The sequence below is a fragment of the Poecilia formosa genome, unplaced genomic scaffold (genome assembly GCF_000485575.1).
Source record: "Poecilia formosa unplaced genomic scaffold, Poecilia_formosa-5.1.2 Scaffold64, whole genome shotgun sequence".
NCBI lineage: Eukaryota > Metazoa > Chordata > Actinopteri > Cyprinodontiformes > Poeciliidae > Poecilia > Poecilia formosa.
In genome coordinates this window covers 1,385,561-1,411,139 of record NW_006800003.1, presented here as the reverse complement: position 1 = coordinate 1,411,139, position 25,579 = coordinate 1,385,561, and the positions used below count along the sequence as shown (strand labels likewise).

General features: G+C 41.1%; 2 protein-coding genes across 7 annotated transcripts in view; one reads left to right on the top strand and one right to left on the bottom strand.

Moving 5' to 3' along the window:
• Nucleotides 1-21,143, top strand: part of slco5a1 (solute carrier organic anion transporter family member 5A1) — a 37,116-nt gene extending 15,973 nt beyond the window's left edge. Inside the window, exons 3-10 of the mRNA XM_007554573.2 lie at nucleotides 5,279-5,411; nucleotides 5,538-5,755; nucleotides 10,719-10,883; nucleotides 13,695-13,893; nucleotides 16,848-17,007; nucleotides 17,163-17,404; nucleotides 17,479-17,543; nucleotides 19,149-21,143. Of these exons, the coding sequence (XP_007554635.1) occupies nucleotides 5,279-5,411; nucleotides 5,538-5,755; nucleotides 10,719-10,883; nucleotides 13,695-13,893; nucleotides 16,848-17,007; nucleotides 17,163-17,404; nucleotides 17,479-17,543; nucleotides 19,149-19,606 (1,640 nt within the window). The 3' untranslated portion in view covers nucleotides 19,607-21,143. The remainder of the gene's footprint in view (nucleotides 1-5,278; nucleotides 5,412-5,537; nucleotides 5,756-10,718; nucleotides 10,884-13,694; nucleotides 13,894-16,847; nucleotides 17,008-17,162; nucleotides 17,405-17,478; nucleotides 17,544-19,148) is intronic.
• A 596-nt stretch (nucleotides 21,144-21,739) lies between these two features.
• sulf1 (sulfatase 1) overlaps nucleotides 21,740-25,579 on the bottom strand; it is an 81,324-nt gene continuing 77,484 nt past the window's right edge. For 4 of the 6 annotated variants that reach the window (XM_007554575.2, XM_007554574.2, XM_007554577.2 and 1 more), the window contains one exon: nucleotides 21,740-24,554. In XM_007554575.2, coding sequence (XP_007554637.1) covers nucleotides 23,647-24,554 — 908 coding nt within the window. In that variant the 3' untranslated portion in view covers nucleotides 21,740-23,646. The remainder of the gene's footprint in view (nucleotides 24,555-25,579) is intronic. The other 2 variants (XM_016672675.1, XM_007554578.2) reach the window with 1 other exon arrangement.

Genomic DNA, 25,579 nt, shown 5'->3' with positions numbered 1-25,579 from the left:
CTGCTGCCCTGTGACGTCTCCCCTCCCACAGCCATGTGTGTCAGATTTTTGTGTGCGACGGAGCGCGTGCTGCTGCTGTGCCAGCATATTCCTCAATCCGATGGCTCTGTAGCTGGCCACCCCTTCAGGCCCGAACGCAGCTCTCCAAACCCAACCCCAATGATCCCCAAACTATTCCCCCTCGGTGCCAAGCGGGCAGGACAGAGCAAGGCTTAAGGCACAGTTTATGACCCCCCTTTTGTCCTCCAGTGGGGCAGAACGTTGTTAACATGATGGATGGAACGGCAAGATGGAGTTATGCAATCGTGCCGAAGGGCATAAAATATTGCCATCTCTGGCGGGAGGGAGTTTGGAGGGCAACCAAAGGACCATACGTTGTGCTTAACCTCTGCTTGGCAACCGACAGCGCTGATGCACCTGGTGTGTCTGACTCAGGCCAGAATGTGCAGAAAGGAAGTTGTTTTATGGCTTTTTAACAAAGGACGTATATCTAAGGGCTGGCCTCTGCTGTAAAAACGTTCATCTCAATCTGTCACTTTGTTTTATTTAGTTTGAAATTCAGTCTGGTTTAGTGCAAGAACAGCTGCACAGGTTGCTGCTTTAGCCCCATCCAGAGCTGAATTCAATCAGTTGAGTTTATTTGTATAGCACACTTCAGAAATAAGGGAGTTCAAAATGCTTTACCATCCTAAAGACACAAAAGTAAAAAGTAATTAAAATACACCATACCGGTCAATTGAGAAATGAGTAACAAACATAAAATTTTGATTAACATCTTCAAAATGACCAATGCACATCAAAAATGTTGGTCAATTGATTGCAAAAATCAAAAACAGAAAATTAAGTGGCAAATATTTCCTGCCATCACATCCCAATGTTTTCCAATTGGTGTCCATGTCCAGTTGTGACTGGGGTAGAGGCAAAGCAAAACCCTGGACATGCAAACAACCATCCACACACTGGTATGTGCAGTCAATAATGATAATTATAGATAGAGACATTACTTCCCTGAGTGTAAATAAAAGAAGGACAATTATTTGGTCTTCACTTTTCAAAATACATCTTATATCAAAAGTTAACACAATTATCATATCGGTTGGTATTAATAACTGTTAATTTCGACCTATGCTTTCCGCATAGCATTGGTTTCCAACCCTGGTACTCAAGTACCCCTGCCCTGCATGGATTAAGTGTCTCCTTTCTTTCACTCAACTGAACTTAAATGAATGGGTGATTAACTTCTGCATCACTTGATGGCTGTAGAGGAGGTCATACGAACATTTGAATCAGGTGTGCTGGAACAGAAACCCATCTAAAACATGCAGGGTGGGGTTTCTTGAGGGCCGGGATCGGGAATCATTGCCCTTAAGAATTCAGATTCCTACCTTGACTGACATTTTCAAAAGACTGACAAATTCAGCTCATGTCACGAGAGGATGAAAGCTCAAAAGAGTAATAGAGAATAATTTGGCTGCGATCAGATGCATGTAAGAGGGGTATGAATACTTTTCATGAGTGCCAGTTTTTATGGGACAAGAGTGTGTGGGGAATCTGCTGTGACTCAGTTTTTGATCAATTCAGCAAGAAGGTTCAAGGGGAAGCACATTCAGCTGATGACACACACTCTTGCCTCCTTATCTACTCACACACTTAAGGCACATGTACCAGAAAGCATGAGAAACCGATTGTCCAGAACAGTGTCCGGACAATCATAACGTGTCAGTAATTATCATATCGGGACAGGAATAAATTGTCATCACATGAACTAATTCTTCTGGTTTTGTTGACACATCATTGTAAAGAACATGCTCTCACTGTGAAATGTGCTGAAATCGAGCCCTTAAGTGACCTGTTTCTGATCAGTCCCTATTGTTTTAATAAACTAGCTACGGAGAAGAATTAGCTGACTCGCATTTTCCTTAAATAAATATGTTTTAAAGCATAACAAGAATCTAAGCTCAGTTAAAGTTTGACCTTTCTAAGTCTTTTAGATTTTCATCTAAAGATGGCTAAATGCAATCCAGATTCCTCAGAAAATGTTATTTGAATTTGAATTAAGGTCAAATAACCATTGAGCCTGATATCAACTTGGTGTCAAATCCACTACTACGGACTTTGATGCAGTCTGCTGAAATATTTTTACTTCTTACACTGTATGCAAAATATGGAGCACTACCTACTTAGTGTCTAAACATGTTAAAAGTAATAGAAAGTTCAGCAGCTCTGACATCACCTCGGCTTTGCTGCCCTTGGCAGAGAGCCATATTGCCTGCAGGAAAAGCTGACATTGGCAAAGAATGTTGATCTACCTCTTGCAGGTTGCAGGTTGTGTATGGTGCATTCACTAATTAAGCATTTCAAGTTTACAAAAGAAGCTGAAAATGGGTTTTAAAACCTCTTTGAAATTGCATTTCAAATGTTTCTTCAATTTCTGCTGCATGCCAAAAAGGCGGCACTTGTATTTAGTTAGCTATGAGCAGCATGTCTGCTAAGAAGCCAAATACAGGCTAACTACCATAACGGAGAGCTCTGACAATATTAACATTATGTGCAATGAGTACATGAAAACTACTACTTAATCTAGCAGATATTTTTGCATAAATAAAATGTTGCAAAACTTTGATAATTTAGTGCCTTTATCATACTGTCTCAATCTAATTTTAATACTCATCTTAGAAGTCAAACCATTTAATTCAGTTAAAATTACATTTACTCTCATCTACCATCACATTTAAATTAAGCACTAAAGTTCAGTCATCTTTTATATGTCCGCTCTTTAATGAGGTTTAATTTTTAACAAAGCGCCAAAGCTTGATTCACCCGTTTAAGTTTTGTGGAGCTCATTTCTAATTTCAAAGATGGAGGTGATAAGAGCCGACCTATTGTTGTCCTTGGCAGCTTTAATTTATTGTTTATTGTCTCTGGGAGGTAATATCCTGTTACTGTGTGAGGGGCTTTCACTGCTGCAGTGAATTGAGTCTCCAGGCGGCAGGATATGAGAAACGGCACCATGAAAAGAGTTGAAAAAGATACGAGATAAGTGGGGAAAGAAAAGAGAGAGGGATGGGGAATCTGCTTTTTTGTTGTTGTTTTGTTAGAGACTTGAAGAAAAGACTTCAGTCAAAGGAAATATTTAATGTTATAAATTGCATCATTTGCACACATCTTGCATTTGAACCCATTGTTGGGTTCTGATGTTTAGACCCATGTCTGTTTTCTACCGACATGGGGAAGTGATTTCATTAGACCTGATAAGGATTTGTGCTTTGTTTAAGCCCTTTCTGCAAGATAGGAGAATGCATTCTGCTTTTGGATGGTGACAACCTACAGAAGAAGAGAGGCTAGTAACCTGTGTTGGGTTAAAGATATGACGGTAGAAGCATTCGGATGGCAGCGGAGAGTTTCTATTTCAAGCTTCAGCAAACTTACTTGTTGGAAAAGGAGAGGATGCATGTGTGTACGCCTGCACTCCTTATGCAATCCGTCTGAGAGGATGTGTTCTTTTTTGTCTCAGGAGAGATTAGACATTTAAGTGCTGGTTTGGACACAACCACTGACAGCCGGACACGTGCCGAAGCATGCCGTTTGGAGTTTTGATGCCTCCATCTTAGAAACGAACCTTTTTACACAAGAGCAGCAGCATTTTGTTGAGGTTGCACGTGTGACTGTGGGAGGCAAGTGGCAGAAGCCTGCGGTTTTGCAGCTATTTTCTGAAGTGGAAGATATATCTACTGTGTTTTGTGTGTGGGTGAGACTGAAGTATTTAACAGCATATGTGCACACAAACCGTAATCAAAAAGTGCTAATCCATTCCCCTCAGCTGCATGCATTCCCTACGTCCTGCCATGTTCTTGGTGTAATTATAGAAGGTTTGCCTTCAGATTCCCACTGGAATACAACTTTGATGTCCCCCCACCCCTCCTTCCTTCCCCGCTGGATGTCCGCAGGAGATTTTTCCACCTGCCCAACTAAGGTTATCTAAATTTAATGAGTTTTCCCTCTCACTTTGGCACATGACAAAGCATTTGGCTCACCTTGCTGAGGGTCCAAGACCCCCAGAGGGTTAATGTTTCACTCCATAATTGCGCTGCGGTTTCTGCAGGTATGCCGCTCCAGGTTGACATGAGATCTCTCAAGCCTCCGGGTCAGTTGTCGCACACACAAGCTGTGGAAAATGACCTCTGGAGGTGATGGAGCGTTCCCTTCACTCCCAGAACAGGTGCTCAGAAAAAGGAGGATGATAAATCAGAGTTAATGAACAACTCTCCAGAGGTTCGACTTAAACAGACACATGGAACAGAGGGTTGTTAAAGCATCAATGAGGAAAATTTGCAGCTGTCTTAATTGTGGCAGCAAAGATTCTGTTCTCATCTTTGTTTAAATCTCTGACTTTATAAAAATAAATCAATAGTTTTATGAATACACTGAAAATTTTAAGATCAGGATTCAATTGCAATGGCAGGAAAATCCAAACCCTCGTGGTGCTTTCAGTTGTTTTAATAATCTTCTTTTTTTTCTTTTTTGGGCTTTCTTTTAATATTTTGAAGAATTTATTATACAGTACTTTAATCAAATCTGCTTTCAAATATACTCAAATGATAGTTTTAAACAAAAATACCCATAGTCTCACACACAGAGATCATTATACAAAGAAGCTATGATGTTCAGCACTAACTTATTAGAATCTTAAAGAAATACTATTTCAGTTCAACTGTGGCTCGATTATTAATGCATTTCATGCTTGTCTCAATATAAATGTGTCCTGATGATAACATTGAAAATTGTCCATCTGCGTTTGGTGGGAAGAACCGGGATTGTTGTTTTCAAGGAGCAATAATCTTGGTTTTGTATATTTTGAAAAGCAAATAATTGTTGTGCAGACTTCATAAAATTAAACAAGCAGATAATGGATTCAAATTGATTAGCCAGCTGTGGTTTACGACCATCTTTTGTTAACATTAACACTGCGGACATACAAATGAGCAGAAATCTTGCTTGGGGTGCAAATGGCGTGTCAACTTTCTTTTTCTTACAAAATATTACAGGAAAAATCTCAGTTACCGTTTGTTTTTTTCTTTGTTTTTTTTTGCTTTCATTCAAAGCAGCTGCTTATCCCACTTATAGTGAAATTGAGTAACATTTAGGCTGTATAACCTTGTTAAAACATCCACACTTAAGATTACAGTGTTAGCACAACCAGGAGATGGTTGTGTCTCGTTTACTGATGAGTCCTGGTTTTATGGTTGTTCCTAACTGGTTTCATATGCGTCTCTTTTAGCCATCATGTATGTTATGGGAGCCCTGGGACCTGCTGCCGGCTACCTGCTGGGTGGCGTCCTAATCGGCTTCTACGTCGACCCCAAAACTGTGGTGAACATTGACCAGAATGACCCGCGCTTCGTTGGCAACTGGTAAACATGCACTTACTCCTCTATGCTGTTTCCACCTCAATATTGACAGGATGTACACACACTGCAATGGAAAATATTTCACCCTTTTGAAAGCATCTTATTGTTTTTTTGTCTTTTTTTTTTAAGGTGGAGTGGCTTCCTCCTCTGTTCCATTGCCATGCTTCTGGTCATTTTCCCCATGTTTGCCTTCCCCAAAAAGCTGCCTCCACGCCATAAGAGAAAGAAGAAGAAAAAGATGAGTTCGTTGGGTGACGTGTCCAGCGACGATGATGTGAAGAAGGAAAAGTCTAGTAGTAAAGACCAAAATGTGTCCTCCTCTATGGGATTTGGAAAAGACATCAAAGGTGAGGGAGGGAGGATTTCACCTTGAGGCTTTTGAGTGTTAGAAGAATCTTGCAGAGTTTAGCTAAAAAAACAACAACAATAAGTCAGGCTTTAGGCTGCACATGTCCAGTCTGACTGGGCTTGATTTTTCTTTTCCCGGAGAACAATTAATGAAAATGTTGGCCTCAAAAGCTGGTAGAAAGAGAACTCAGTACTGAAATTGTAGCTGAAGGTGATTCTAAGAAAAAAAAAATATCCAGAGGGGAGGAATAGAGATGCATGCCGTATCTTTGATTTTTTTTATTTTTTATAAGAAAACAACAAAACCATTCATCATTTTCCTTCCACCTCCCAATTATACATCACACTGTTCCATCACATAAAATCCCAATGAAATACATTGAAGCATTTAATAGTTTTGACTTCAAAGTGCCGCAAAATGAACTGTGAGATGTTGATGAGCGAACAGGCTTTAATCCAATCAATGTTGAGACTTAGACATCTGATCCAATAATGGAAGCTTTATTGAGATCTCCTGTAAATATTGTATTGATGGATGTGCAGCGGTGGTAAACATTGGATTTTGTTGGAAACGTTGTAGAAATTTTTAATGTCCTCGCTGAGCCAGGAAACACCCGGTATTCCCCGGATACGCTTCGTCCTGCTGTAGTGTTTCCCAGATTCCCTCCTGTCTCTCTCTTTTTTTTTTTTTTTTGCTCTTGTTCTGTTTCGCTTTTAAATGAGCTCCCAGGGGACATCGCACTCTGCACCGCATAGGCTTTGGTGTAGCTCAGCTGAAACACAACCGCTGGTGTTTGCCATCACTCACTCAGATTCTGTGCAAACTCAAACATGTACTTAGCATGGTTGCTCACTCTCAAATTAATGCTTATGTGCACAGCTGGGGCAGTCAAAACAGCGCTTTGTCTCGGTGATGCATCCAGCGCAGGCCGGGAGCGAGCTGCAGGCCTGCCGGATCGCTGCTCCCTCAGCTGCGGTTTTATTTGTCTCAGCAGGATGTTCGGGACTGCTGTGCAAACTGGGGCCAGTTTCGCAGACTCAGGCGCTTCGCGGCGTAGATCCCGAATGTATTTTGATACAGTACGTGTCCTTCTGTCGAGGTGTGCTTGTTTGTCTGTTGCACAAATTCAGCATTTTTATGTGAAAGGTATGCTGCACCCCCTCCCCCCCCTTTTTTTTTTCTTCGCCCTTCACATCACAAGCAAACGCTGAAAACAAAATGCCAACACTCAGTGTTTTTCCATAATGCACATCAGAGGGACAACATTTTGATCATGGAATGTTCCAGACCTTGATCCATTGTTATGAGAAAGCAATTTTCCCCTAGAAGGTTGGGAGGCATTGCAAAAATGTCTACTGACACAGTGTATCATATTTACATTTCACTACGTGATTAGTTATGTTACGAATTTGTTCAGGAATGCACATACACAGTTTTCAGCTGGTATGTTGCTCCACTCCGCTATTTGCTGTGTGACTTGCTTCCATACGAAAATTCATCTTCAAGATCAAATTGATATTTGTTGCTGAATGTTTCAAAGGAACAGGAGTTCATCTGGAGGCTAAACTAACTGTCACATGTTTACGGTCTAATAAGCAAAGTTGTTGGGCTTCAATAAATCAATCAATCAACCTTTTATTCACAGAGCACTTTACACACCCAACGGGACCAAAGTGCTGCGCAAGGTTATAAAATAAAGCGTAGTCAATAAGAAACAAACACCAAGTCAGATAAGAGACAGAAAATAAATAACAATAAATCATTAATAAGAATGACTTGTCTTCATAAAAATAGCAGGAATCTCTGGGTTCCTGTCGCCCTCTGTTTGCGTTGTTGCAGAGTCTAACCCTAACCCTCAGCAACTCAACGATCTTTTAATGGCTTTTCATTTTTAATGGCAAAAATTGCTATGAACATTGTAATTAGCTTTTCTTCGTTAGGGAGAATGTATCTCAATGGTCTTCCTTTTTACAGTTGCTATAAAGATCAGCTGTTTCATTCCCGCCTCTTAGTGGAGCCGTGCAATATGGCTCCCGATGTTTCTCCTGTTTGGAGATACTACTTTTAGTTTTGCATAACCTGAATATAATTTCCGTTTGGTGCCAACAGGGCTGTGTGTGTGTGTGTGTGTGTGTGTGTGTCCCATCGCGTGACCTCGTGTGTTCAGAATAAATTGTTTTGGTGTTACACTTGAGCAAGGCCATAAATTAAAATTAAGATCGCCGCCTTTTAGTATAGTCAGTATCATCCATGACATAGTCTCCATGCATCAAAATTGGATTTTATCCTCCAGCTCCTCTACCACACAACTAATGTAAGTCAGCACTTTGGTGACGCTGATAATTGCAATTTTTTTTAATCTAAATTTCTAAATGAGTTTTGCAGCTATGTCTTATTCTTTAAAATGATTATTTAAGCAGTGTATAATAAACTTCTCAAAATGTAAATGGAAAACACAAAGGCATTAAAAAACAGTAGGAAGATTAGTGAAAATATTGAAAATCACAAACAATTAAAAGCCGGTGAGATCAAATCAGCCTAAAGCTGTTTTTTATTACTCAAGGCATGATTGAAAGGCAGCAGGAGGCTGTTTGTAATAAGTATCACAATGTGGCGTTTAGCAGCAGGGTAAAAAGAGCGTTCGCAAGAAAGGTTGACTGTTTGTCATAGTGGTGATATGCAGTAACGGCTGCCTAGAGTTGAATTAGAAACCACCGATTCAGATAGAAAAGCTCACAGAGTGAGTGAGCAATCAAACAAAAGTCAACAAAAAAGCGATTTGCTGATCTAATGCAAGCAAGTGATCTGTCTGATTGAGGAACAGCTGCTGTGGACCCCGGCAGGACGAGGCCATCTGTCCCCGACTCCAGACAGGATTACGTCCTGGCTCCCAGGAATGAAATAATTAGCATCACTATTTTATTCTTACCTTTGATCTGGGATCACGGACGCATGCTTCTAATATTCTCCCCCCACCCACCATGAGTCCTGCTGAATTAGAGCTGGGCCGGTTAAATCCCAAATCAAGGCGTCTTGTCATGCTGTTCAACTGGTCAGCTTTCCTAATAATCTTTAATGAAAGACACTTAATCCGCCTCTCATTTTGTGACTTTTTTTTATTCCTAGCTGGCTTTGTTGCTTTTAATGTGACCGGTTCATGACTTAATCTTCAAGTTGTGCCCCCCTCCCCCACCTCTACGGTTTAAAATCTTTATTCTGACAAAACCAGAAGGCTTCTAGTCGATTGACTAATAAATGTACATGACTGTGTCCTTACAAATTTACAAAGTAAGGACACAGTAAGGTTCGGCTGGCATTTGCAGAAACTAAGAAAATGTATTTTTCTAGAAAGCGCGCCCAAAAATCGATTGCTGTTTAACAAGAAATGTTAAATATTATTTTAAATTTAAGTACCTGTGTGGACTGAACTATTAATTAAAATTAATCTGTATCAATGGATCATGATTTAAGTTTACGTATCAGCCAGAGGGACGAGAAAAATAATCTGTTGATTACCAGCAAATGCTTGAAGTAAATGTAAAAGAATAATAATTTTTTGCTTGATAGTCTGATATGCTGCAAGGTATGCTCACACGCTACTTGATGTCTTTCAGCCGTGATTTTCACAGTTTGGCTGCTGATAAAATGAGTAATCAGCAGAATGTGGACCAAACTCTTTGATAAAGGCTTTTGCAGGAGCAGCGGCACTAATGAGCTACACAGACCTGCGTGTTTTACATAACCGGATAATCCAGTCTCTCCTAAAATCCTGTTGCACATTATTGATTAAATTATTACCCCTGCCAGTGGGGATTGTTGGGTCTTTTGTTTGCAGGATAAGATAATAATAATTAAAAAAAAGACAAACTTTGAAAATGGTTTTATTCTGAAATTCAAACACAAAGGTAAAGTTCTATAATTTGTGACGAATGCCTAGATGTTTTTGTTATGACCAGCTACTCTATGGAAAGGAAGCTGTAGAAGCACCCTGGACGATGCAATCTAAGTTATATTTGCACATGAATAAGGTAAGTCAGGTGAGAGATGGCAGCCTGATGTTTTGAGTAGGCATCCCCAGATTGTTCCTGATGCAGGGAGATTATGTTCATGTGCTTTCTGCAGAACTGGACTGCAGTTTATCCTGCCCCAAAGTGTCGGATAATTTCTTGGATTTTAATTGGTTGGATGTTGGCAGACAGAGGGACTTCCCCAGGGTGCCATTTATGTGAGAACCATGACTCAGTTGCTGCACTTTTTATGTTTGTAAGTGTAAAAGATGTTAAAAATGCTGAAAACAATGAAACAATGCCTTTCTACTTTGCCTCTTTATGCTGCTTTGTTCGGTCTACCTCATGATTTCTCATTGTAATAGACTGTGACAAAAAATTAAGGTTATGACTACATTTGCATGGCACTGAATATTTGCTTGTGTCCTTACAGGGTAGCTCTGTCCTTGAATGAAGCTTTTTATTTTGGGGAACAAAGTCAAAATTTATCAATCCGCTAAACTCATCTTTTTCTGAAAGTGTGGTAGATGTCTGATGACAACTTCTGTTTCGCAGACACATAAAAATGCGGAACTAAGTTGTTTTTTTTTACACCTAAATCATTGGGAATTTATGTGTTCAAGTCCTGCTTATCCTTCTGTAGTCATCCATGAAACAAGGTGCTCATCTAATTTAATGGGACATGGCTGAATGCATCTTTTGAATGAGAGAAAAAGCACAAGTTGTTTCAAACACTTTTATGTGTTAATACTTCCCTGTTATTTCAGTAAGTTTTGATTGTATAAGTGTTGCTTAAGTTGTAAACTTAGATTTTTTTTTACCCATATCTGTAACCTTTCCAGCCATTTTGCTTATCAAGTTGTTTTTAACGGTTTGGGGGGGAAAACTTGCTGAATGGGCTTAATTGCAGTCTGACACTAACGATGGAGTCTTTCTTGCATATCACCCCCCCAGACCTCCCCAAAGCCGCTTTGAGGATCCTCAGCAACATGACGTTTCTGTTCGTCAGCCTGTCCTACACCGCTGAGTGTGCCATCGTCACGGCCTTCATCACCTTCATTCCCAAATTTATCGAGTCACAGTTTGGCATTCCCGCCTCCAAAGCCAGTATCTACACAGGTATGCTAGCTTTCCATTTCAGTTGTTTTTTTTTTTGTTGTTTTTTTTTTTGTTTTTTACTGTGAAATTTTATTAGATTATATCAAAAAGTCAAGACCACACTCCACGCTCTGCTTTCAGTTTGTGTACAGCATGTGGTGTGGAGAAGAATAGAAACTGGTGTAATCCCCCAGCTGAGCTGGCATTGCCAACATGCTACTTATCTGGTAGCAGGATTATTACAGTAGGCAGCGACTGGAGATGTAATTATAGCTTAAAAGCAGAAACAGTTAGTTACTTTGTCTGTGTGTATCCAGGCACACAAACAGTGTATGCTGGTTGACATACGGCTTCTTTAACACACACACAGGAGAAATACACACGATACCTCATTCCATCTGACTGTTGCCAGGATACACAGGGTAAGGGCAGTTGGGTGGTGCTGTTGCCATGGCTACCCAAACGCTGCCAAGCTGCTCGAATGTGATGATGGTTGGAGATGAGGAGACAGAAGAGGGCACTTCTGCTGACGGGAGTGCTGTGCTTCCGTTGAGTCCCAGGTGTAAAGACTCTCTGACGATGGAGATTAGTTTTTAATGCTTTTTTTTCTTTTAAATTATTGTTATTTGACCTTGATTTATACCGGCTGTCTCATTGAGATCCAAGATCTAATTTACAAGAGAGACCTGTTTTGATAAAACAAACCAAAAATATTACAAACACAGCAACAATACTAACAATTAAGAATTTTGACTCAATTAAAGTAGCCAGCAAAATATGAGCTAAAAACAAGAGCAAGTTTCACAAGATGATTTCTCATATAGTTAGCAAGGTTTGGATTTGATGTCATTTTGTCAAATCTGAATCAATGTTAGTGTAGTAGTGTATTCAAATTTACGTCTGACATTTTGAGAGCTGAATGTCAAATATTATCAGATAAATCAGGGCTTAATATGTTTTATTGTTTATGAACCGAAAAGCAGAAAATGTTGTTGTGTTGTTATGCTATGTTGGAGCCATTTTGTCACAAATCATCCTCCAGATTGTTATGGTTACAGGAGTCAAAATTAATTAAATCAACCAACCAAACATTGCATTCCAGCAGTCTTTTGCTATTTCAATATTGAATTCAATGCAACCATAGTAGAAATAAATCGCTTAAACATGTGTATAGAAAACAATGCTTAATACATTTACCCAGTTAGATAACTTTGAGACGATTTGTGAGGAAAGAACAAGTAAGCAGTGGGAAAGTTACTTAATTTAAAAAAAAAAAATGTATTGCATTAAAAAATGTATTGCATTGTATATACATTAAAAAATGTATTGTAATATCTGTTTAACCAAACAGATATTACATCAGCCTCTAACATGACAGCTGAATGAGTCTTCTCTATAAGTCTTGCAGTTATATCTTGTTGGGTGATGCGGGATTCAAAGATGAGGTCAGAAAACAAATATTTTCTTGTCGTAGCCTCTCAGCCCTGCTTTTTGCCGTAAAAAGAAAGGGATCTGTGCTCTGACTTGGAAGATATAGGAACGGGATCTTATAAATCTGAAAAATGGGACATCGGGCAAAATTGAAAAATACAATCCAACACCAAATCCATCAAAACTAAATACAATTGAGTTCAATAAATTACCTCCTTGTTAAGTATGTATATATTTTCTTTCAGATCTTCTTGTGACACAGATTTGTTTCAGAACATCAAACTGATTTTGATAACAGACAAAGACAAGCTGAGGAGGCACAAAATGAGTTTTCAAATGCTGTTCTCATTCAACCAACCTGGCCTTGTGGAAAACAGTTTTTGCCTCTAATGTTAAATCATGGGAAGTGTTTTTCGCAGGTCTGTAGCTACAATAAGTAGATCTGTAACTTACAGAACATTTTCACCTCAGCTGCTGTACATCTGTAATGCAATCTCTTGCACACATGTGCACACAAAAAAAGGTTCTGTCCCTTTAATGTCAGCCAATCTTTTAATCCAGATACGATAGTTAAGTTGCACATGCAGCATGTAATGCCACATAACACAGCTTGTGTGCGCGCGCGTGCGTGCGTGCGTGTGTGTGTGGGCTTTAGAGTGTGAATGTATAATCTTGCAGAAAACAGATGGTTTTAGCACAGAAACATGCACTTAAATGATGATAAGCCACTGTAATCTGTTGGCTGGCTGTCACTGAGCGTGCTCCGTCTTTGTCTCTTGTCCTAGCACACACTGATACAAGGAGGAAGCAGATGACATTTCTTTGTACTTTTATAATGACTGTTGATATTCTCTCTGAGAGCCGCCCTCCTCCTCCTCCTCCTCCTCCTCCTCTTCTTACTTACCCAGTCTTTGTCACCCCGCTGTGAAAGCCTTTCGGTCTCACTTCAGAGCTGCCTGGAAATTCTGCATGATGACACTTAATGCTCCCTACATCTCCCTAGTAGTATTTTGTTTTCTCATGCCGTCAGTGTTACTGGCTCGAGCGGACTTGACGCACGTGTCACGGCCCGAAATGGCTCACCGACGGCCTGCAGTGTTCCAGTAATGCTGCTTCTGGTCATTTATTCATAGCTTAATAGAGGCTGACATTTCTGAATCCAGCACACATTCAGCAGCAAAACACCACTGTTGTTTTTTTTTTTTTTTTTTTTTACATAGACGGGCTTGAAAAGCTCACGTTGTATTCCCAGGAGTGCGTCCTAATTAAAGCGTTGTTCATAACGAGCACTTATGTGGCCGTGCTTCACAGTAATCATTCCGGCGCTAACACGTCCGGGGTTGGTCTCTGCAACCCTTCCCACCATCTCACAGGTTATGTCCGCTCTCTGTCGTCTGGCAGGTTTGATCATCGTGCCCAGCGCCGGCGTGGGCATCGTCCTCGGTGGCTACATCATCAAGAAGCTGAAGCTCGGCGCGAGGGAGTCGGCAAAGCTGGCCATGATCTGCAGCGGAGTGTCGCTGCTCTGCTTTTCGACGCTTTTCATCGTCGGCTGCGAGAGCATCAATCTAGGAGGCATCAACATCCCCTACACAACCGGGTGAGGAAACATTCATGGTTCCTAAAACTGGTAACCATCTGCAGTGCCTTGCAAAAAAAAAAAAAAAAAAAGCATTCGTAGCCCTTTCAGCTTTTTTTTTTATATTTTGTGTACCTCCTTGTTTAAAAAAAAAAAAAACTGCCATGAAGTTTTGTATTTTGTATTTAAAAGTGAAGATGAAGAACAAAGAACTGGTAAAGTTTGATATTTCTGCCTGAAAAATAGACAGACACCTTGGGAAAAGTTTGAGGGAGTATCAAGGCTTTAGCAGTGCGCTGCATGTTCACACCTAAACATGCAGTAAAGGTGCACTTGCTGCAGCGCAATCAGGGTTCACAGCTTTGGATACTGTGCGAAATAAACAGAGTGGATCCCGTTATCGGAGCGACGCATCCAAAGATGAATCAGAAGCCGGTGTGGGCTTGTGTTGCTGCCACCGTTCCATCATCCTCATGCGTTATGGCATTGTGTTGCAGCGTGAAGGAATAATTAGCAACACTTGCATCTGCTCTCTTGTCCCGATGAATCACTTTGCCACCTCTATTTCTGAAAGCGCCGTCGGCGGCGGAGCTTATGGGCAGCCACGCGACGTGCCAGACCCCGTAGCCAACGGAAACACGGGAGGGGGGGGGCACCTTTCACCCGCCGACCTTGAAATAACGTTACATTTCTACTGTAAATACAGGTGTACTCTCGTCTGATTTTAACCATATTAAAATTCATTTTTTGGACCTTTATCAGTCACTTCCCATATTAGTCTAATCATACTAAGCAAGGGGCAAGTTAAGAGATATATGGAGCTTGTGGTAAGATAAAGCATGCAGAGATCTTGCATTACCTTTGCATGTCTGAGTGAATAATGTACGTTCTTTTGGTTTCTAAACATTTGATTTCTGAAATATTTAAAGGAGGTTTTTGAGAAAGAATGCTGCCCGCCAGTCTGCACGAGTAGCAATTTGTTACAGAAGCATGGCTAAGTCAGCCAGGCCTCTGCGAAATTCTCCCCCTATTAAAAGCAAGTTATTCAAAGAGACTTTAATAACCTTTGCGTCTGTTCAAATCCCATAACTGATAAGTTAATAAGGTTGCCGTTTCTTGTGCGGAGCTCATGTTTACGGAGGGCCCACAGAGCTGTCAGAATGCCTCATTATTCACAGCGCTGGTCAGTAGTCGTGAGCAGCACAGATGGGAGGAATATTTCAGCAAACTTTCCTAGTCCAGACTTGACTCTGCTTCACCAACAGGGTGATGAGAAACGACAGGGCCAGCAGGCATGTAAGGTTACATAACGGTCTTAAGTGGTTGTTTTCACTGAGCTGCATAGTGTTCACGGCGCTGGGGACATGATTATGTATTTGAATTACACTTTATTAAAAACTGCAGCAGACTAAATCTCTGTTTACGAGAGCTTTGGTGCAGGTAGACCTGTTCCCGCGCGATGAAGCGTTTTCTCTCTTCACTGATAAAGACAGCCGCTCTCGTGGTTTCCTGTTGTGTGTGTGTGTAAAAACTTTCTAACAAGTGCTTTTAATTTCCTTGCATATTATCTGGATCAGATTTTGTTACCACAGTACTTTTTTACTTGATTAGTTTAAGCAGTTTGTAGATAATTACTTTTGCTCAACTAATAGGTTGTTACATGTGATTTTTTTTTTTTTTTTACAATTATTTTCTTTTTTTTTGAGAGATGTTCTTCACAATACTGTATTATGTTAATCCAAGGAACTGGTCTCTCAGCTCTAAATGTACATTTGTGAATTATTACAGTAATATAATTATTTTTTTGTTACTTTTTCACTTTATTGCTTTTGTGTTTTCCGGCTATGAAATGTTTACCTTTTCTTTTGCTTAGGTGATATTTTTCATATATATACTTTTATATTTTTGCTCATTTGTTTAGTTGATTCAAGGAATGTGTTACAGTTAATTAAGAGAGTTTTTTTTACTTTTAGTGATTTTAAGAGTTGCTTTTTTGATTAGTTACATTTTATTATAGTCACAATTAATTTGTAACCATTTTTTATGCTTTTGTTAAATACTTATCTCGGTGTCTCACTTTATTAGTTAATATTTAGGCAGATTCTACATAATTAGATTTTGTTTTTACTGTTTGTATACTTAAATGAATTATGAGATATGTGCATGTTTCTCTGTTCCTTTGAGAATTGACAAAAGATCGTGCAATTGTTTTTGTAGCAAAGCACCTTTCTCAGATTTGCTGTTAATGATTATAATATTGTGAATATCTCTGTTGGCATAATATAAAAGGCCAGAAGTATTGATATTTTATGTGATGAGTTTAGAAATGTTTGTGATTTCAGTTTTTTTGATTCATTGTTTCCCGTCAGTGGTTGTGTTTTTAGGATGCGTCCTGGCCTGTTCCGCATTGCTCAGTAGGAAGCTTACCAGAGAAAACCCAATCCTCGCCTCTCTGCGTCTGGTTTTGACTAAACCAACGTTCCAGCTTTAGAGAAACTGTTCCCACACTGCCCAGCGAGCTGGACAATACGTGTCGCATCCTCCGCCCCTCCCCTCCGCTCTTCAACCATGTAACGAGCTTGGAAAGGGGGGGACATGGATTATTTGCTAATCCCGCATGCTCAATGATGGAATCAAAAGGATTTGACACAGCGCCTTGGCTAAAGTACGTCCAGCCTTCCTGTTCTCTGTTGAAAATCTTATTCTCTCTCACTCTCTTCAGCATCCACGCTGAAGAGTGTTGTTGTCAGCTCCTCCCTTTTGAGCTTAGTGTAGGTTAAAGAAGTAGTCGCCCAATTATCTTCAGGGTTTTGGTTCTCACTGACCGTCCTCAATGAGGAAGTACATCTCAACCGGAAAATGGGACAATAAAATGCTAAATTTGCTTACATACGAGCCTGTATCTAAGCATGTGCCAGCCATGTTTTCTCCCCACCAGCCTTGATTTGTCATCGTTCTCGTTTGCCTCTTTTCAGTCCGACACTGACCATGACCCACAGGAACCTGACAGGCAGCTGCAATGTAAACTGTGGCTGCAGGATCCACGAGTACGCTCCGGTCTGCGGCTCTGACGGCATCACCTACTTCAACCCCTGCTTGGCTGGATGCAGCACCGTGGGCAATGACAGCACTGGGGTGAGGCCTTCCCATCTTTACGTTCCTTTTTGGACTCCAGTGACTTTACATAATGTCTAATAAAAAGCGACGTTTGTTCTGCACCATTCAGTACTGTTAACCCTACACATTTTAGTCCTCATTTCAAAAGTCTGGATCCCGTTTTCTGACCACAGACCAGGAACTACACGGACTGCGGCTGCGTTCAGAGCCGCCAGGTCATCACTCCGTCCTCCGGCGGCCAGGTCAACCAGCTCCAGCTGGTCATCGTCAAGACGTACCTGAACGAGAACGGGTACGCCTTGTCGGGGAAGTGCGACCGCACCTGCAACACGCTCATCCCGTTCCTCATCTTCCTCTTCATCGTCACCCTCATCACGGCGTGCGCCCAGCCCTCGGCCATCATCGTGACGCTCAGGTGAGATGCCGTCTCTGGCGACTGTCGTCTGGTCGTCCTCCTGTCTTCACGTCTGCCTCCTGTTTTCCCTGCAGGTCTGTTGATGAACAGGAAAGGCCTTTTGCTCTCGGGATGCAGTTTGTTTTGCTCCGGACTCTCGGTTTGTACACAATGCTTCCTGTTATACATTAACTTTAAGAAAAAATGTAAAGTGCTTTGCATTAGTGCACTCTACATGCATCGTTTAGGGAAAATGATTAAAATAATTAGGCTGAAAACGACCCACTGAGCTTCTGTGCAGGAGGTAATAAAAATCATTATGCAGCATAATTTTATTCTATAGCCAGCTTGACAGCCTGCAGTGTTGGAGAGCAGGAATGCAGCTCCGTACCAAACCTCTGTGACCCTTTGTGCTGTTAGATGTAGACAAGCCCTCGGGGTGAGGGAGTTCTGCTGCAGCATGTCTCTGATCAGCTTTGTATCGCCATGCGAACGGAAAGCTGCTACGCCATGTCTCATAAACTTGTGCACGATATGAACACTGGTGACCGGAGGGGGCGGGGGGGTTGATTTCTTTGATCATACACTGCATACCTGCAGGAACGGAATATAATTTTGGAAATTGAACTTTTGAAAGTCATAATCTGTGGCTGTCAAGTTTTTTTTTTTTTTTCCTAAGCCTTTCAAGATATTTTATTAATAATTAACTTATTAATGTAGTTAACAGTAATGTATTCTGGCACTAAACCTTTAGTAGTTGACTTTATGTTTTCATCGACCTACTGTGCCAGTCAGTTACTTAACCAAATATTAAAGCGGTGTGACTAATTACAACAACATCAATTCACAGAAACCTTTAGAGAAATCCAACCTTTGAGTATATATATATAAAAAAAAAAAGTTGAACAAAATCCGTTTTTGGCCCCCACCCGTACTGCCATAGCCCTTTTTAAAGGTTTTCTGTAACATTTCATGAGGTTGAAGCATACAGTGAGGGATCTTTAATTATTCAGCTTTGCAAAATCTGGATCATTCTTTTTTTTTTTTTCCCCTTCTTCAGCTCATCACACGGCTTTTCTGCAGGGATTTAGGTCTGAGATTGCCACCAGAAAAGCTTAATTTCATTTGATGAACCACATCTGTGTTGATTTGGCCATATATAGTAGATAATTTCCCAACTGTAAGACCCAATAATGACCCATTGTGAATCCACCAGATTTTCTTTAAAATCTCCTGGCATTTTTTTCAGAGCAATTTTTCCAAATATACATCCTTTGCCTCAAAACAAACCCACCTGGAGTGTTTGCTGCCAAAAAGCTCAATGCTCATCTAAAATTGGTTTTAATTACATAGTAAAACACTGTACTTATTACTGCATAAGCCGCTGGTAAATATTTTGTAACTTAGGCACTGTTGAACAGTAATTTGTATATAATTATGCTCTAAATTTAGACATAATTATGCAGTAGTGCACTGTAACGTAGTAGGTGCTAACTTACTTGGTAATTAACCACCGTCACGGTTGGTACATATTGGGTAATTTATACACTGTTAAGCAATAATTTGTCGGTAATTATTCTCTAAAATTGGTCTTAATTACATAGTAAAACACTGTAACTCATTAGGTACTTACTTGGTAATTACATTCCAAATTTGGGACTGTAAAAGAAAGGCTTACCAAAGAAATGTTTATCAGACCAAAGTTAAATTTCGATTCATTTGTGGTATGAAAATTTCATCAACTCAAGTCTCTCCCCTTCCTCAGCCTACATCCCCACGCCCATCTACTTTGGCGCCGTGATCGACACCACCTGCATGCTGTGGCAGCAGGACTGCGGCGTCCACGGCTCCTGCTGGGAGTACGACGTTACCTCATTCCGCTTCGTGTACTTCGGCCTGGCCGCCAGCCTCAAGTTCGTCGGCTTCGTCTTCATCTTCCTCACCTGGTACTCGATCAAGCACAAGGAGGCGCAGGCCGAGCGCTGGCGCCAACACCTGCCTCCCCTGGGCACGGTCAGTGAGCTCGTGTGCCACGCCGGCGGCCGGAAGAGCCACGCCCGCACGCGCTCCTGCCCCGTGTTCATCCCGCCCCGGCCCGACGTGCCGGTGGCGATGCTGCTCGACCGCGGCCACAGCAGCCTGAGCTGCCCGGGCAACGGCCTCAAAGCAATACCTCCTCCCGTCTCGCTGCCGCACCACCACAGAGGCTCCGCCCACGTCTGATGGATGGGGGGGCAGCGGGTTGTTCGTCGTGACACGTGCCTTCCTGTTTTGTTGTTTCTGCACAACACGGCGTCTGCTTTACACAGGACCGACAAGTGCGCCCACCATACCGAAAGGGCTGGTCATCAATTCATGGGAGAAACTGAGCATATCATCAGCTGCAGCCACTCTGGATAGACGATGTAAGAACATTAAACTGGTGCTACTGTTAACAGACGGGGCATTATAACCTCTGTACGGCAGAAGAGTCATCAACACTGCGTCTAAAGCACAACAGACACTCTGTACTATGCAAAAATCGACATACTGCTCCTTTCCTCTCAATCCTTCACCACACACACCATGTGTTTTTTTTCTTTTTTTAATTAATTTTTAACTAATTGTTCCTTCTAGATTCGAGCCTCCGTCTTGTCATGGTGGCTCCCACATCTTCAAATATGACAGAATTAGATTTTGTATTTTTGTTCACAAGTTTCTCAGATTTATTTCAGTGTCGTCTTCTCTTAACAGTGCCTCTCAGGCCGCCGCGGCTAGTCCAGTACGCAGGTCTGGCTGTCAGGGTTAATGTTAGCCTCAGAAGAATCCAAGATCGCCTTCACCAACTTAACCATGTAGCTTAAAGCAGATAAGCACCAATAGCACATCACTAAATTATACTATCCAAGCAAAAAAAACAAAAAAAACAAAGCAAAACAAACAAAAAAAACAACTAAACTACACAAGAGATTTCTCACAATGTGCTGAAGCTACTGTAAATCCTAAATATGTGAATGCAGGTTTGGAAAAAGTGGTATCATATTTGGCCTTGTATTTATAAAAGCTCCTCCATTCCAGTGGCCATCAAATGTACATAGTTGTTATTTAGCTGTCTAGACTTTTAAAGATTTATTGCAGCAGAGCATGACCCAAACTATCCAGAGAGGGAGTCAACCTTCTGTTGTTTGGTGCCATCTAGTGGACAAAACCATTTTTTTCTGTGAGAAGCCTGTGAATGTCGACGGTTTCAGATCTTCTGTGTGTTTGAGAAATCATGGTTGCAAAAAGTTAAATTAAAAAATTCTCTAAAGTGAACTGTCCAGTTTTACTAAAACTTTTATTTGAAGACTACTAGATGATCAGTTTTTTTATTTTGTAGGAAAAGTAATTTTTTTGCAAAGAGGCAGCAGTGATTCTATTTTTGAGTCTATCCAGTCGATCCAAAAGGTAAATTATAGTACTTGGAAAGCCAGACTTAGTTTTGGTTTAAACAAAATTTTACATAATTTTTCTAATTATGTTTTGTTCTCTGAAACGCATTGAGAATTTGTCTGGCGCAAATTGTCTGGTTGAAGGCTCAAGTTTGTATTATTGTGGATCAATTTTTTTGAAGGTATCCATACATGGTCATTGTGTAAATAATGAAAACAAACAATACCTATTATAGAGCTCATTTATAGCTAGAAATGTATCAATGGACCGATCCATGACATTGTACTTCAAAGTTAGACAAAGCCAAAAAACAAAACGGTATTAAAAAAAACAAAACAAAAAAACCACTGAAGAGTATTATCCAAATAAAAAGTCATTACAGCTGTCAGTGATCAAAAAAGCCTGTCCCCGCTCTGTCAGGAGAGATTTTCTACTCTTCTTCGGTCCTCATCCAAATTTGACCTCGTTTAAATTTTTTCTCCCAGGGTAAAGTAAGATCTGATTGTGCAGCAGAAACAGAGTTCACCAGATTTCAGCAAAGAAGAGCAGAACATCCTGCAGCGATGGCGACACAATGTTTGCACTGATGTCTGACATCCACAGACCACCTTCAACTTCAGTGTGCTGCTCTCTGTACAAACTTCTGGACTACCTGCACAACAGGGCTTCACGCCAACCCCGGAGTTTTGGCTTTAATGCATTGTCCCCCTCTTCAGCGTTTGGACCACAGGTTGATTTATTTATTTTCCTGGACAAAAACCTGAAGGTGTATTCTGAAAGTTGCTCTTGGGCTCCTCAGCAGAAGAAGTATAATTGATGTTTGTGAACGCTTGGTTTACAAATGCCTTCAATACTTGATTATAGTCATTAAACCTGAAAACAAAAAGATCAGTTTGTTTGGAGTCATTACAACATGCAGTTCATAGACAAATGAGGAGGCAGAGCTTCAAGTTAACAGTTTATTTCAGCGACAGCGTCATGGCTTTCCTGAAACCACAGTTGGTCGTCAAGAAGGCAGAATGAGACTTTTTGTGGAATAAGATTAAAGCTAAATACATCTCGGACATTATTCAACTGGTTGCTTTAGATCAAAATATACTGTCATATAAAAAGAGCTCAGTTTAAAAAAAATGTTTAAATGTTCCCATTTGCACACGTAAAGCCGCCTCAACATGCATCATCCCTGGTGAAGATGCATAAAAGGTTGTTTTTTTTTTTATTGCAGTTGCATAATTTTACATAGAAAAGTAGAAAAATCTAACCTTTAATTTGAGTCCAAAAATTTAAAGTAATGAAATCCTACAAAATGTGAGATCTTTTTTTTTTTTCTTAATTTACACATATGGCACGAGAACCATTTCACTAAGCCACAAATTAAGAAAATATTCCAAACAAAAAAAGAATTGTCAGTTGCTAGAAAAAAAGAGGAACTTCTCAGCTACAATTTAGAAATATATAAAAAAGAAAAAAAAATAGAAAAGTGACAAGGAAGTCTTAGTGAGACGAGATGGTCTAACAGATGGTAATAAAGGTAAAAACAAATAAAAAATATCCAAAGCTCACGAGGAAAACCAAAACAAACTTGATCTCTTGGGTTCCTTCACAACAACCACGAGAGGCATTTTTTAAATCCCTTTTTTAAGAAGCGTACCAGGAAGAAACATTTTCTGAATAATCATTACAAACAGACGTATATTTTCCTAAGTGCAACTATGATTTCAACAACTGGCGCTGTGCGATTTGCTCAGACGAGACCACGATCAATCTTTTCAACAACAAGCCATCGAGGTTTGTCGTCGTTTGCACATGGAGGAAAAAAATATGTGGAAGAGCACTGCATGAGCACTGGTTAAACCCGCAGCATCACTGACCCTACGCCGTGTTCGTTTCTCCTAAAAGATCCCGGTTAACCTGGTTAGAGGGCACAGGGTTGCGTGAAAATCTGTGGCATTTTAAATAATACAAAAAATGGATCATCCTGGGTGTTTAAATTAAAAGATACTACAGTTAAATGTTTGATTTTTTTTCTAATGTTCGATTATGCTACTGCGATTGAATAATATATTTTAAAGTTTGCTTAGTTTTTTTTTTTTTGTTTTTTTTTTTTAAACCTTTCACCCAGGGGTGCCTTTAAATGTGGTGAGTGTTATAACTCCGGCTGATCGGAGACCTTCGTCATCCTCTACAGTAGTGATTATTTAGTGACATCATCAGAAACGGCGACGCTTTGCTGTTTTCGTCTGTAAATATGACTGCGGCTGATTAACCGGCGCTACACGACAACAGTCTAAAGTAAACGCTTTCATGATTGTCTGGTCTAAAATGACTGACGCATTGAAGGAAAAAATGCTAACGGCAAATCCACACTCCCGCCTTTTGTTTTCTTGTTGTCCAATTTTGTTGTAATTTATGAGCTCTGAGGTCGCAATGGAAACAAGTTTGTGCGTTGACGCGGTGAAGTTCTCAGAGGGTCCTGTGACTGGGCTGAAGACCACAGAGTGACTCTGTAATCACCTATTCAGCTGCTGAGATGATTTCACCTCCCACTGTCTCTGTAGAACAACATTAAATATTCATAAACAATATTCAGTCTCTTTATGGAAATGATCATCTTTAATAGCAACTGCAGTTTGGCTGCATTAAGGCTTTTATATATTTATATATATATACTTTTTTTCTTTTTTTTTTTATACACGCATTTATCAGTAACACCGTTACCTAATAAATGTTGGCACCAGTAGAAAAATAACTTTATGACTCGTCATATAAATCTGAATTGTCCTGCACAGATCATCTTCTAACTAGTGTCTTTAGCGGATCTCCGGCAGGTTTACTGGGGCCACCCATCTGCCTCAGAGGGTCTTCGCGGAGGGCTCAGTCACCGAGCCGCTTCCCTCGTAGTCCAAACTCGGGGGCAGCGGGGCCTGGGGTGGGGCTTTTAGGACCACCCCGACAGTCTGAGTGCTGCTAGTCTGTGTGGGGGAGGTGATGGCTGGGCTTTTTGTGGTGGTGGTGGTGGTGCTCTGCACTTTTGGCCTCAGAGTCTGTGGGGAGAGAGGGAGATAGCCTTGAGCCTGGAAAATGTCCTCCTCGTCTTCAGGGTCCAGGCTGGAGCCCAGGACCTGCCGGTCGGGGTCCGACTGGGCGCGCAGGCTGTTGTGCGTGCGCATGAGGCCGTCGTGTCGAGCCTCCATCTCAGTCGGTCCGTTCCCGCTGAACGTTTCGTCCTCCAGCTCCTCCAGCTGCCGCGCCCGCACGTCGCTCGGGGTGACCTCGGGTCTGCGCTGACTCGACGACAAGGACTCCTCGAGTCCGTTCTCAAGGCTATCGGGAAGGTCGTTTACAACAGATTCCAGTTTCTGGTCTGGCTTTGAAGGTGCTGGTGGCTTTCTGCTGGGACCGGGGGTGGCGAGTCGAGTCTCCGAAGCCCAGGCCGGCCGGACGACGCTGGCGGAGGCCGGCTCGTCTCCGCTGGCCTCCTTGAGGCTTCCACCCCCGGCCCCAGAGCCCAGCTCTGGCAGGGTGGAGTCGTCGAGCTTTAGAGTTCGGTTGAATGGGTTTAAAACGTGTCGCAGTGCAAACATTTTATCAACATCCTTCTGGAAATTGGCCCAGTTGTCCGGGCTGGGTCTGTAGTCAGGCCTACATTCATACAGGCTTTCGTTTATGCTATACAAATCCTCCAGTTCCTGCCAGTTCACCTCCTCGTCTGTCAAGTTGGGCAGCTTAACCCTGTCGTCCTTCCCATACTGGCTGTGTGCTGCCGAAACAAAAAAGAAAAAAAAAAAAGAAAAGAAGATTTTCAGGGGTCGGGAGTAGAAATGAGGAGGCGCGACGCTTGGAGTTCAATTCAGACAGCATGCATGCAGTCATGCCCGGCTTCTGGTTCTGACTACAGCAGCAGAGGCAGAGGGTTTGTGGCACCAAAGCAACAAGCTCACTTCAAAGCAGCACAGGATCAAGACGCCACACACACACACTGAGCTCAAGCCACAAACGAGGAAAGCATTCTGCTCTTTTAGAGAATCCAAAGAGACATTTAATCATTCATTACAGACTAAGACTCTAAAGCCCCGCAGTAAATACAGTGCTTCATGAAAAATACACATCTCCAACTCATTCACAGTTTTTCATGCTACAACCCCCAAAAAAATAAATAAATAATGTATTTTTTGGGGGGATTTGATGTAGCAGATCACACAGCACATTTGTGACATGGAAGGAAAATGTTAGATGGTTTTCAATAGTTGTTACAAATAAAAACCCTCTAGAGTGGTAAGAAAAACCCTAAACATAAAGTACAAATCAGAGATACAGTGGAGGTTTTGGATCAAAACAAAATCACGAGTTAAAACGGCCCCATCAGAGTAAATACTTACTCAAATACACATCATGTTTGTTTTTTGTTTGAAAAAACTAGCAAACCTCCTCCCCCGCGCCCCCCAAAAAAAACATTTAATCTACTTTCTTCTCCTGTGTATGTGCTTCTTTGTTCAAGTCTGCCACATAAAATCCCAATAAAACACATTGAAGTTTGAGGTTGTAAAATGACAGAAAGTGAAAAAGTCCGAGAGGCATGAATAACCTTTTGCAAAGCACTGAATATTATGGCACTGAATAAAGACAGGCCTGCATTAAAGTGAGATACAAAGCAAAGATACCTGGAATAAAATAAACCCATGAAAAAAGAAAACAGGAAAATAAGCTGTTGAATGTCATGTGCCCCCCCAAAAAAGGAGACAAAGTAAAAATAAAAAGCCAGGAAAGAAAAAATAAGAAAAGAAA